At 44.7% G+C, this 12,605-nt stretch overlaps 1 protein-coding gene across 1 annotated transcript in view; it reads right to left on the bottom strand.

The window, feature by feature from the left end:
• Positions 1 to 1,689: 1,689 nt before the first annotated feature.
• kcnk3a (potassium channel, subfamily K, member 3a) overlaps positions 1,690 to 12,605 on the bottom strand; it is a 41,692-nt gene continuing 30,776 nt past the window's right edge. The window contains exon 2 of the mRNA XM_030110447.1: positions 1,690 to 2,612. Within this exon, the coding sequence (XP_029966307.1) occupies positions 1,690 to 2,612 (923 nt within the window). The remainder of the gene's footprint in view (positions 2,613 to 12,605) is intronic.

The raw sequence follows: 12,605 nt of genomic DNA, 5'->3' as shown, positions 1-12,605 counted from the left end.
TGTGAGACTCTTCACATCGTCAATGTTTTGTTTTTGAGCATAATAGAATAATTATTGTGGGAGCACAACAGAGCACACATACACTACTTCATCAGCTAAGACCAAAAAAATCAAACCATTGTTTTAACTTAAAATTATACTTTATTATTGGTAAAGAAACAAACAAAAAAAAAATCTAAATGTATAGATACACACTCATCAGTTAATGAGAGATGCTGGACAATGTTAACAGGCATATTGCAGTTAATAAGAACATTCCAGTAGAAAATAAAATGAAACAGAAAAATGAGACACTGAAAAACAAAATTAAAGAAAATTAAATAAGACACGTATCATGAAAGAAGAAAACATATGAAAACACTGCATAAGGACCTCAGTCGGCTGAGTCAAGTGTGGTCGGATGGGGCAGGAGCAAAGACCCCCTCTAAGTGCATGAGGTGCAAACTCTGAGGCCATTTATTCGTGAGGTGTTCTGCTATTATTCTCAATCAGAAACTAGTATCAAGATACACACCTCCCACTGCTAACACAAGAAAGAAGTAACACCACTGTGTCATTTACATAGCAAAAAAAAAAAAAAAAAACCTAAAATAGCAGACTGGTGTCCAGTGTCAGAAAAACAGCAGTCCTGATAAGGTGCAGTAGTGAAGAGAATACGAGGTCCTACTATACACAGGTGAGCTCACATGCTCTAATTCAAACTCTCGGAATATAGTCGTGCTATATGATAAGCAACATGGACATGAAACAGTTGATGCACGCAAAGAAACCATGAAGGAAACTAATTGATAGTAATAGTTTGAAAGGAGAGGCAGGGAGGCCCAGTGGTTAAAGACGCCGTCGAGAAAGCGGCGTCAGACGTGTCCTGATTGTCCACAAGCAGCGAAACCAAACCTGCTCGCTCATTCTCAGTCAGAACGTCATTCATGTGCCTGTCATGTGATTTCACTCATGGAAGCAGAAACAGTAAAAGAAACTCGGTGTTGATCCTGAACTGTAGTCACACACACACACACACACACACACACACACACACACATACACGCACACACACACACACACACCATAGAAGATGCTGCCGAGATCTTTTTTTTTTTTTTTTTTTTTTTTTGGTTTTGGAAAAAATTTGACTGAAAAAATATTTTTCGTTTTGAAGTGGTGAAGTTTCCAAATATATACACATTTCTATTTTTCTCAAGTGAGTGTTCAACTTCCAGGGAAAGTGTAATTGAAAAATATGGATTTACATTTTTGTTTTTTGTTGTTTTTGTTTTGATAAAATAATTTTAGTTGGCCATTATGTACAATTATTCCACCCCGATCCTTTCCTAAAACATGTCTCACAGTGTGTTTTGTTCATTTTCATACTAGAAGATGTATTCTTTCTCGTGAACAGAGAAAATATTCAGTATTCTGAGGTGCAGAAATGTATTCCCCGTCTTCAGACAGCTCCAGAGTCTGAGTGATGGAGCTCCTGAACAACCACCAGCGACGTTAGCGCCGCGCAGAGCCTGTGGAAGTTAAATACACATCTGTTGCACCTCCAATCCCAGTTGGCAGGCACCGCTTGCGTGACTGAAATTGGCTTTTCACCATGTCCAGAGCCAAAAAAAAAAAAAAATGCCACACTTCGAGGGGCTTCCCTCATAAAACCGTGAAGTCCTCCTGGCTTTTTTTTGTTTGTTTTTTTCAGATGGAGCTCCTCCGTTTATTGAGTCTCCTGTAGGTGTTGATGCTGTGCAGGCCGGTGGACACCGAGCTGATGCCCGAGTGGTGCTGCAGGCCGCACACGCAGCCGTTGGAGTGCAGGGGGTTGGAGAACGCCTCCCCCTGCTCCATGTAGGTGTCCGAGGTGGAGAGGTCGCGCGGGATGATCATGGGTATGGAGTACTGCAGCTTCTCCCGGCTTTTGTACCACAGGCAGGAGCACATGGACTGGAAGTGGAGCACCTCCGCGTAAACGTTGCGGAGACCCCGACTCGCCGCTCCCCCCCCGCCGCTCCCGCCGACCGCGCTGCCGCCCCCGCACCCGGACGGCGTGGAGGAGGCGGAGGCCGGGTCGGCGGCGCAGTGGACGTGGCCCCCGGCCTGACCGTTGTGCGCGAGCAGCGCCCTCTGCTCGGCGTCCCGCTTCTCGTCCTCGGCGTTCATGGTCATGAAGCGCAGCACCGCCAGGTTGAGGAAGGCCCCGATCACGGCCAGGCCCGTCAGGATGTAGATGAAGCTGAAGGCCACGTATTCCGGCTTCGTCTGCAGGGCGTGCTCGCTCTGCAGCGCCACGTAGTCCCCGAAGCCGATGGTGGTGAGGGTGATGAAGCAATAGTAGTAGGCGTGGAAGAAGGTCCACCCCTCGAACTGCGAGAAGGCCAGCGCCCCCACGCACAGCGTGCTCATGCAGGAGATGAATCCGATGGTCACCATGTTGACCATGGACACCTCGGTGCGCCTCATGCCAAGGCACTTCTTCAGGCGGTGGAGCAGGTACCTGACGAAGGTGTTGATCCGCTCGCCCACGCTCTGGAACATGACCAGGGTGAGGGGGATGCCCAGGAGGGCGTAGAGCATGCAGAACACCTTCCCTCCATCTGTGCTGGGGGCTGCGTGGCCGTATCCTGAGGGAAGGAGGCAGAAAGACGCAGGGTTACTGGGGCAGAACTAATTAAATCTACAGTGCAGAGGACAGGCGTCTGAAAAGAGGAAGCTGCAGGCTGGAGAGATAGTCCAACCTGGACGACTCGGATATAAATGATTTGTATTCTCTGAGCAGCTCGTCAGATAAATTCAAAGACTCTTCATTTCGCCGCGGCCGGATGAAACTGGAGATGAGAATACACAGCCGTGTGGCTGGAATGACCAAGTATCGGTGTCGTGTACAGGAGAGAGAGAGAGAGACTGAATAATTTAACAGCGATTGGTCTTCCCGGAGTGGCTTCATATAACGACAACATTTGCACATTATTAAGCTTTTACAAAGGTCGTGAATCCTTATTTGTTCATATGATTAAAAAATTGTACCTCGCGGCGTTTTGGATGCAGCAATTAAAACGACGACCACCGTGTGAAAGGAATATTCAGCTGATTGTTTCTGAAGATGTACAAGACCTGAAGAAAATAAAACAATATCAGTATATGAGCAGATTAATACTGCAGTGAGCTATCAAAGACTGTTTTATGCACATCTACTGAGCTGAGAGCACCTGACGAACAGAAAAGAAGTCAAGTTTTCCTTTGAATCACTCAAACAAAAGCTGCCTGGTAACAAGTAAAGCGCCAGTGTCAAAACAGCAACCAGATATATGCAACATAAAATTATTTATTCATTTGTTTGTCTTGTAGAGATTAATTTCGAACATGATCAAACCACATAGAGGGATTGCACCGAGCCGTGCAGCCCACCGTATGTTGTGTGTAAAGTTTATTTTCAGTCGAATTAACTCCAGTGTCACTTATTATCGCTTTGTCAGTCGTGTGTTACGTACTCGGCACTCTGATTATTTCTATTATTATAATATAGGTGTGAGATTTATACCCCTATTGTGAAAAAAAAAAACAAACTGCCTGACTGCTGTTTCAGTTTTGTGCTGATTCAGCAGGATTCCCTCTGCACTCTCGCTGCAGACGTCACACGTGTCAGGATGGATTTTCGGGTTGAGAATCGACCTTTTTATGTTCCTAACGTCATCTTCTTTTTCCGCTGGTGTTCACGGATCGCTGACCTGTTGCACGCGAGAGCCGAGAGATGACGTCCCTCCATAACTGCGGGCTCAGCAAACGGAGTAGATTGACCAACAGTTCGAACGTAATTACCGCAGAGCTGATTCAATTCTTCGGGCTCTGGCTGTATTGTTGCACTGGTCCGTGCCGTCGACCCATCTGTCAGTCTTGCTGCCAAATCTGCTTAAAGCTTTTCCCAGTTGTGCCGCCAAAATGAGCGCCGTTACAACTGATATATCTCCCCGTGGAAGGAAAGAACTGACCCGGCGGCCGAGCGCGGAGGAGAGGACACACAGGACACTATCTCTAATGGCATCTGCAACGAGTGTTTTACTCTCCTCCAGTGACAGAAGCATGAGTGATGGCTGCGGCCCTTTTTATCTGAGAGATAGATCACCATAATAAGGATGTAAAGAGCAATGTTTTCCACATTAAGTCCCACAGATCTGTTATAGTAACTTCAGTATCGTTTAGGAGTTTGGTTTATAATTTCACAATATTAAACACAGAGTTAGGCTGCAGACTCATGGTGGCACATCAGATAAATGTCCTCTGGTAGAAGGCAGGGTGCACCCCAGGGCAAAAATGTCAGTATATCTGAAAAACACAATGGTATATCTTATTTAAAAAGTTTTACGGCATGTGTCGACACCTGTGAGTATAAAAAAAAGGGCCAGCAGGCTTTTTAACCATTCTCAGAGGATCAGGCAGGACAATGTGTCCAGGTGAACAGGCCGAGCCGCCCGGCTGTCGGCAGCGAACATCAAGACGACCTGAATGACAGCGGTGCTGCCGACATGGGAGCCGGAGGCGACAGGACCAGTCGTCCTCTCTCTCGCGCGCGCGAGCGAGCGAAGAGGCCTGCATGACAAGCTCATCCTCCCTGAGCAGTGACAAAGTTATTATGAGACAGTGTGTCTCCGAGACTAGAGCCAGTACGCAGGGCGCTCCGGGGGATCTGCCCTGTTAGGACCGATTACAGTCACAGGCGGAGGAAAGGTACGGACTCACACACTCTGAGAGGCGGAAAAACAACCGACCAAAGAGGTTTGACTGACGGCCGAACAGCAGAGTCTAATAGCGGCTGTCTGAAGCAGCTGCTCCATTAATACTGACTATATTGAAGCTTTAGTGTGTAGTGGTTAGCACTCACGCTGAGACGGTCTTCTGTCTGAAACTGGGTTTTGGGGGGCGGGTCTCCACTACTGTATGTCCAGATTGGTCTTCGTCTTTTCTCAGGTGTAAAATGTTTAGGACATTGTTGTCGATGCTGATGTTTGGATTTAAAATGAAATAAGTGCGTCAGAATGGAGGAGCGGCTGCACGTATCTGCACATATTTTACGTACTGATGGGCGAAAACAGAGAAGAGACATCTGGGAAATTACAGGCTATCAGCACTTTTTTTTTTTCTCCTAAGGAAACAGTAATTCCCTCTAAAATTAGCTCAGTTTCTCAATTTTCAGGGGGATTGTTGCCAGACAGAAAACCAGTATCAAAGTCTTTTTCTCTTGAGGCTGATTATCTCATAACCTAATTTCTGTAATTATAATTTGAAAAAATTTATGAAAATTGCATAATATTGAAAGACGATACGAGCCTTATATCGACCTATTATACAAGACTAACAAGGAAGGATGCTTGAAGATATCAGCGGCGCACAGGTGCGCCGTGTTCAAAATTCACATCTCGTCTTCACCGATTCTCATCATGAAATTAGAATTTACTGGCAATCATTGAAGCTAATGCCTCTAGCAACAGGCTGCAGCTAATTTAAAGGCTTCCAATCATTTTACGGGGGGAAGAAATATTCCCCAATGATAGGTTTACCGTTCTGAAACCCTGCCAACACTGTGTAAATTAGAGATTTAATTTGAAGACTTCAGTCCTGGCCTGTAACACGTTTTACCCTCTCATTCATTTTGCAATTTTTAATCCCCCCCCCTTCCCCACCCCACATTCACTTTAGCAGATGGGCGTGCAGCTTTATTCAGCGCCTCGCCGTATTAACTTCCAATCAGATTTTGTAAATTAAATGTCTGATGTCCAACGGGACTCGATTGCAGATGTCAAACAGCTGCCGGCTGCAGGCATGTATGGAAATCTTCATGTTCCTGTCGTAACGCAGTAGATTTTTTGTTGCTTACAGTTTCATGTGTTTTTATTTCAATCATGCAATTCTGATCATGCTCCATTCAAATTTACATCATATCACTAAAACAGCACATATTCAAGGTTTGAATTAATTCTTGAAGCCATTTCCTCTCCTGGCCGGTGCTTACGTCTCCCTTCAGTGCTGTGATTTCCGTGTTTACCTCCAGAGGAGAGCACACTTGCTTGCAGTTCCTCAATAACTCTTCCCACTGCATCTAAAGTCATCATTACTCTGATTAATTAGGCAAAAAAAGAAATAAACAGGCTTTGAAAACACATCAAAGAATGGCATAATGCAACTGTTAAGGCTCCACTTTTCTGTCACTCGATTAAATTTTCATTGATCACCAGGCACAATTTGTTCTCAACAACAAGACGAGGCGCTCCGCCTATTCATCAAGCGCCCAGGCTCACCTAATGAGGAGGGATTCTCAAAGCCGCGCTGCATTTATTGTGAGGCTAATTTATCAGCAATTTGAAGAAGGGGGCCAATAGAAAAGTCCGTGACGCAAAAGCGAAGGACTTCAAGAACAAACTAGGAAGGTGGAGGACAGCGCAGGTGATCAGTGTGTGGTTATATTATAAATCACGCTGTGTGTGCGCACTGCGTGAGTAAGAAGACGGAGAGTCTCCATGGTGGAGCTGAGGATGAAACTCTGTCACAGAAGCGCTGGTGGCAGAGCTGAACTCCGGGGTTGACTGATAATGTCCTCAGACATCTGCACCCTGGAGACCAGGCAGTGTCATGCCCCATAATACACCCGTGTGTGTGTGTGTGTGTGTGTGTGTGTACTGCAAGGTTTCACTGAGGCAAAGGTACAAACGCCAGCTTGATGGATTTCATTGCTTTTCTTGGTGAAAAAAAATGCATATCTGGGTTTTATGTACCGTGAAATAAAATCTACAATTACATTAAATCAAACATGATACACGTTTTCATCTTAACTGAGCATTTATTGTTGTAAAAAATGTTTTAATGAGCTCTGTAATCATCCTCATACATATTCAGAGAGAGGTGAGTGTACGAGGATGGGCGGAGAGCTCAATTTGTTCCCGAAAACAACAGGTTTCAGCCGCATGAGACAATAATGACAAATTAGAGCAGAAGAGAAGAACACGCCAACAGAAAATGATTTCAAAAACAATGCATTCATCATCTGTTGTGCACGACTCATTATCATTAAGAGAAGCGCTTGTAATTTACCACCTACCTCTGCAGCGTAGCAGCGTCTTTCAGTTCACTGTTTAAAAGATACTTTACTGAGTTTCATATTGAACATTGCCTTACTATTCTGCCCATAGACAGTACTGAACGTCTGCACCAAAAACTGTTCAAACGATTAAAGCACTAACACAAGAGTAAGAAGACAAGGTACTCTTTTCAGTTCAGTTCACCTGGACGTCATCTCTATGTGTGCATTTCCCACACAAAATATCAAGTTTAAGCCAATTCCAATGTTATGTGCTTTGTAAACTACTGTAAATATAGCACATACGTTTATCTGTTTAAATCCATTATTGGCCACAGAGCAGGAGGTTAGGGTTAGAAGATCAAAGAGGATCTGGATAGGGGTTGATTTTGAAGGCTACTGCTTTTATATGTTTTATGAAAGTGCGGCGTATTCCCGCCAGCATCTGTCTTCACTGTAACATTTGTCATCTGAGATCAGTGGGTCAGTTCACAGGAGCTTCAAAGAAAACGAACAGGTTGGCTGAAAACATGGATGTCTGGAGACGACTCACGCCCAATACTTGAGCACAGGATTAAAACAAAGTGTGTATGAGAACCAAATAAGGTCATTACATAAAGTGTAATAAAGAAGTCATTCTCCGAACATACATGAAGCAGTTTAATTACAATCAAGACAATGGAAGCAGAGCAAGAGGAGAGCAGCTATGAGAATTTATGTCTTCACTGACAGGACATGACTGCCTGTGTGTACAGCTTTACTGGTGTGTAAACAGATTCCTTCTCCACAGCTGAAGCGTGCTCAGAGGTGTTTCACACAATCGGGACTTTCAGCCGTATATGGTCGGCCTAGATTTTGAACGTACAGGTGGCGTGGGGAGTTTCCCGGCGCGACGTCACGCCGGTCTGCATTCACGTCACCCCGAAAAAAGCAGCGCAGGTCCGGGAATGTTCTGTACAAGCCGGCAAATAAACACCGATCATATCGTCTCCTTGCTACAGGTGGTCTGTGAGCGGCTGCCCACTCCGCCTCCCTGCTCGTCTCCTCCTCAACTCCCTTTTCATCTCCAGCTATCCGTGCCAAAGATATCATGAGAACACGAGCCGACAAACTCCAACTCCTCGCCGACACTCAGGGCTGCTACCTTACTGCGTTTCCCATGAGCTCTAAATCTTTGCTATCTATAATGTGAGTCCGCCGACCTCCATCAATCCTCATCTACAGCCGCTTGAAACTCCAGACGACCCCACCGTTGTTTATTCAGGCACTTAAACACAGCTCTGCTCCTCCCTCCATTACTCTGTCCGGCTTTTGACCCATAAAGTCGCGCCGGCAGCTGCAGGGAAACGTACACGTCTGTGAAGGTAAAGAATCCTCGGAATATGATTCAACTGGAAAAGGAAAAAAAAAGAAGATATATACAGTGTCATTCTCACTGGGTCGAACACGAACAAGAAGCCTTTTCACTGAATCTGTAAAGACATGATCGAACTTTGCTGAACAAAAAGTAGGTTTTCCACATTATAGTTGGATAAGACAACGCAGGGTTCTATCACTGAGGCTCTGGCCTCCTTCATGACTGAAAAAACAAAAAAAGTAGATTTTTTTTCTTGAAATTATGACAATTAATGCAGTATTGATTCTTTAAAAGAGATATTTAACTTTTACTGTGCTCATGAAGGGAGGAACCTGAAGAGCTACCAGCTGGAAAAAAAGCCTTGTTAACATGTTTTGGTCAAAACTCCCAAAAAAAGAAAGGAGATAAATGAGCTTGTTATCACACATAAAGCAAGAGAAGAAGAAATAAAGCTCAGGAGGTGAGAATTATTCCCATTATTCATGCACGGTTGCAGTACAAACATTATTCTCTGCAGTTAGCATCAAGCAACCGTCATAACAGAGAGCTGCTGTGTCTGATGGTGCCAAGAATGTGATTGAAGTTTGGCAAATAGTTCATAACGCATGAGTTGAATTAAGCAAGTCCCATTTAATGCTATCTTAGTCTGAATGAATTAAAATTCTAAACTATGCCTTAACTTTGTTCTGTTCTGTGCAACAGACAGACGAGCGCAGCCGTTACAGCAGGGGAATGAAAGTCATTTTAATTTAGGCCACATGCCGTGATTTGCTGCTCCGCGCTGCAAAAATATTGTGAAATCATGACGAAAGTTATGTCATCCCGTCGCAGCGTACGTTTTCTCTCAGAATTTTGTTTTTGTCCAAAAATAGAGGGAAACACTTGACCTTGAGCTTCGTGAGGTCGTCCAAGTCTGATAAAAGCTGTGAAATTCAGTCTGCTGCAGCGTTTCTCGTCTGACTGGTGGTGACAAAAGCCAGGTTACACAGCTCTTTCAGAACTCAGAACACGTTTTGCACCAATTCAAACTCTCAGAATGACTGTGGTGTTAATGCTGCTTCGCCAGAAATACATAAACTGAAATCAGGTTGTTTTCTTACAATACAGAAGGTAAAAGAATGGTGGGTTTTATGGTTGACTAAAAAAAAAACCCCACAAAAGATTCTAAATATAAAGCAGAAACAGTTTGGAAACCAGGGTTCAGGGTTTAATATTACTGTATATCTGACAATAGAGTTTTGTTATTAAAAAAAATTCAATAAAATGGTAGCATTATTGATGTTTATATTTTCAAAAGTGTCGATAAAAAGTGACTTTAGACGAGCATGGTCTACATTCAGTACGCTGAGAGCGCTCTGGTCCACTCTCTGTTGTCACTGGCTTCCGTCCAACTATTCTGATGCTTGTTGGCTTCGTAACAAGCTACTTTATCATTCAGAGCACAGTTAATAGGTCACATTTTCCAGTTTGTGCCATTCAGCTGTTGCAACAAGCCGGCCCAGCCAGCACGAGAAAGAGGGAGAAACCTGGTGAGACGCAGGATGTATCCATCACCAGCGTCCTGATGTACCGCCGGGGGTGGGGGGGTTAGGGATGGCACGTCGGCAGAGCGTCTGTCTGGGTTCATCTTAACTCGGTTACCCGTGTGTGGGCTCCAAATAAGTGCTGGGAGCATGTGCTCTTATCCCGCGCACAGCTGAGACCCAAACACTGAAAGCGAGCGAGCGTTAGATCTCAGCTGCCCTGAATCTACCTGCCTAGTCGAGAAACCTTTTCATCACCGTGCGATACGACCAACAACATTCATCCGCTGAAGCCCTTTATCTGCAATCAAAAGCACCACTGTAAGCCTGTGTGTGTGTGTGTGTGTGTGTGTCTGACCGTCTCGTGTTTTGCTTTCACTGTGAAAAAAAAAAAAAAAAGAATCCCTATCAGCGACTATTTCCAAACGTACTCCTTATGTTCCTTTTTAGGGGATATGAGAGGAAACCTTGGCAGGCCGCTGTTTTCCATGAGGTCAGTCAGCGAGGCATTCCAGCCAGAGTGTGAGATCTCTGGAAGGGCTGGCTAATTAAATAATTCACGTGATTTATGTACCTGATACACAGCTGATACCGACTTCTTTCAAAGCTCACAACACAGCTGCACTCAAAACGGGCTCCACATACCCCAATAATGCTCAGGGAGGAGAGGGATGTAGATCCAGAGGGACATACACAAGAGAGGAAGAGGTTAACCGAGGGATAGCGCACATTTTTTAGGACATAATTCATACACAGTGGTGAATTTACAAAGAGATCCACTGGGGAAAAAAAGGACATTTAAAGCCAAAAAAACTGAATTTATGTCACTGGTAGTCATTCATTTGTAGTCATTGCTAATGTACGAGCCGTGAGTTAGGATTTCTTTCCAGGCTTTTAGGAAGTCAACTCAAGTAACGCGTATCTTTTTCAAGGGCTCCATTTGGGCTCTCTGCTCTGAAAGCGAGCCTCTGGGAGAGTGTGTGTGTTGTGTAACATGATACAGGAATGTAAAGTAGTTTTCTTTTTTCAGCGGAGAGATGCGCATTGCTTCACCGGCGAGTGCGTGGCGAGAGAGTCGAACGTGTCGGCTCATCAGTGCTGAGAACCATCGCACAATCAATAGACAGAGGCCGAGTAATGACCTGACGGCGTCCGCTGGATCAGATCCATAATGGTGAAGTGGGGAAAACGCAGAAATCTTGTGACCGGGGAAGCGACGGGCAGACAGAGAGGGATTTTACAGTGAATCCTCAGCGATTTCTCTCGGGGAAATTAGTTCTTCCGGATTTAGCCCATCTTATTTCCAGGAGCAGTGGGCTGAAATGAGGTGCGGCCCGGGGGAACCGGTGGGGGCCAAGGGTCACGCTCGAGGACCCATGGCAGTGATGTGTCAGCTGTGCAGATCACAAATCCACTTTTCCCACTTCAAAACCACCAGAACATTGTCTTGACGGCTTTTCTCATCTTTATTTTCTCCCCACAATTTTTTCTTTTTAAAAAAGTGAAGAAATAAGTAGAAGAAAACAGCATAACTATATATTTTATACCAATAAACTCATGAAATAAGTTCTAAAATCATAAAAAAAAAAACTACAACAGTTATGACAGTTGCAGACTATATACAAAGACTAACCAGATGTTTCAAATTAAAAGCTTCACAGTTTTTACTGTTCATTGATCCTGTCAACAACAACAAGAACAACAAAAAACTCTTGGAGCAGGTTGCATTATGGTTACTAACCTTTGAAAATTCCTGCTCAATCAGGTTTCTGTCCTTTGATGCTCTGGCAGGTCTTTGTTTGATCCCTCCACTAACGTACTCTAAGTTTAACCATCTACAAGTTAGAGTCCGGTTCAGTTATGACAATTTTAAATCATTTATTTCATCCTCGGACACACTTGATCGTAACATCCTTGGTTGTGACCAGGCCCAGAGGCTGATCTGTGGGACCCACTGCTCCCTCCTTTAACCCGGGGGTTTTCCATATTGTTTTCCTTTCAGCTGTGTAAACTGATCTTTGCATACTATGTGCCGGACTGTGGTGCCCTCCTCTCCCTCCTCCCCTCTTTGCCAGCGCACGTTTCGTTTCGGGCGGCATCTGCTCCCCGAGAGCAACTGAACCGGGCTGAACCGGGCTGAACCGGGCAGACACACACAACTCTTTGAATTAACGGCTGAGGGCTCGGAAGAAGAGAGATCAGTGAGAAGAGTCGGAGCAGGAAAACAATTAACGCTGGAGAAGAAAGTCAGAGGAGCAACAAAATAAGACAAATAGGTGGTATTTATCAAGCAAGGCATTATGTATCGACTGACAGGGGAGAGACTGAACGCCTCAGAGAGGTTACCTGTTCGTGACAAGCTCACATTTTTCCGCTGTGATCAAAAGCACCGCTTCATCCTGCTGCTGCCTAAATCACCGCCGAGTTCTCTTTCAAATGACCCCTTTGGCTGACACCACATGCGATTTCTCACCTTGTATGGAAACACAACAACACAGTTTTATTTATATCCCACATTCCAGCTGCCTCTTTATCATCACGTGCATCAAACACGAAAACACCATTTGGACTGCAAGTGGATCAAAGGCTGTTAATAATGTGTGAGTTTTCATCTTCTCATTCACACTTGGCCCAGTTCCTCGCCTGGATGTAAGTGTGTCTCTCCTCT

This window comes from Salarias fasciatus, chromosome 15 (assembly GCF_902148845.1).
Source record: "Salarias fasciatus chromosome 15, fSalaFa1.1, whole genome shotgun sequence".
NCBI lineage: Eukaryota > Metazoa > Chordata > Actinopteri > Blenniiformes > Blenniidae > Salarias > Salarias fasciatus.
The sequence above is the reverse complement of the archived record's forward strand: the minus strand, read 5'-3'. Positions and strand labels throughout refer to the sequence as shown.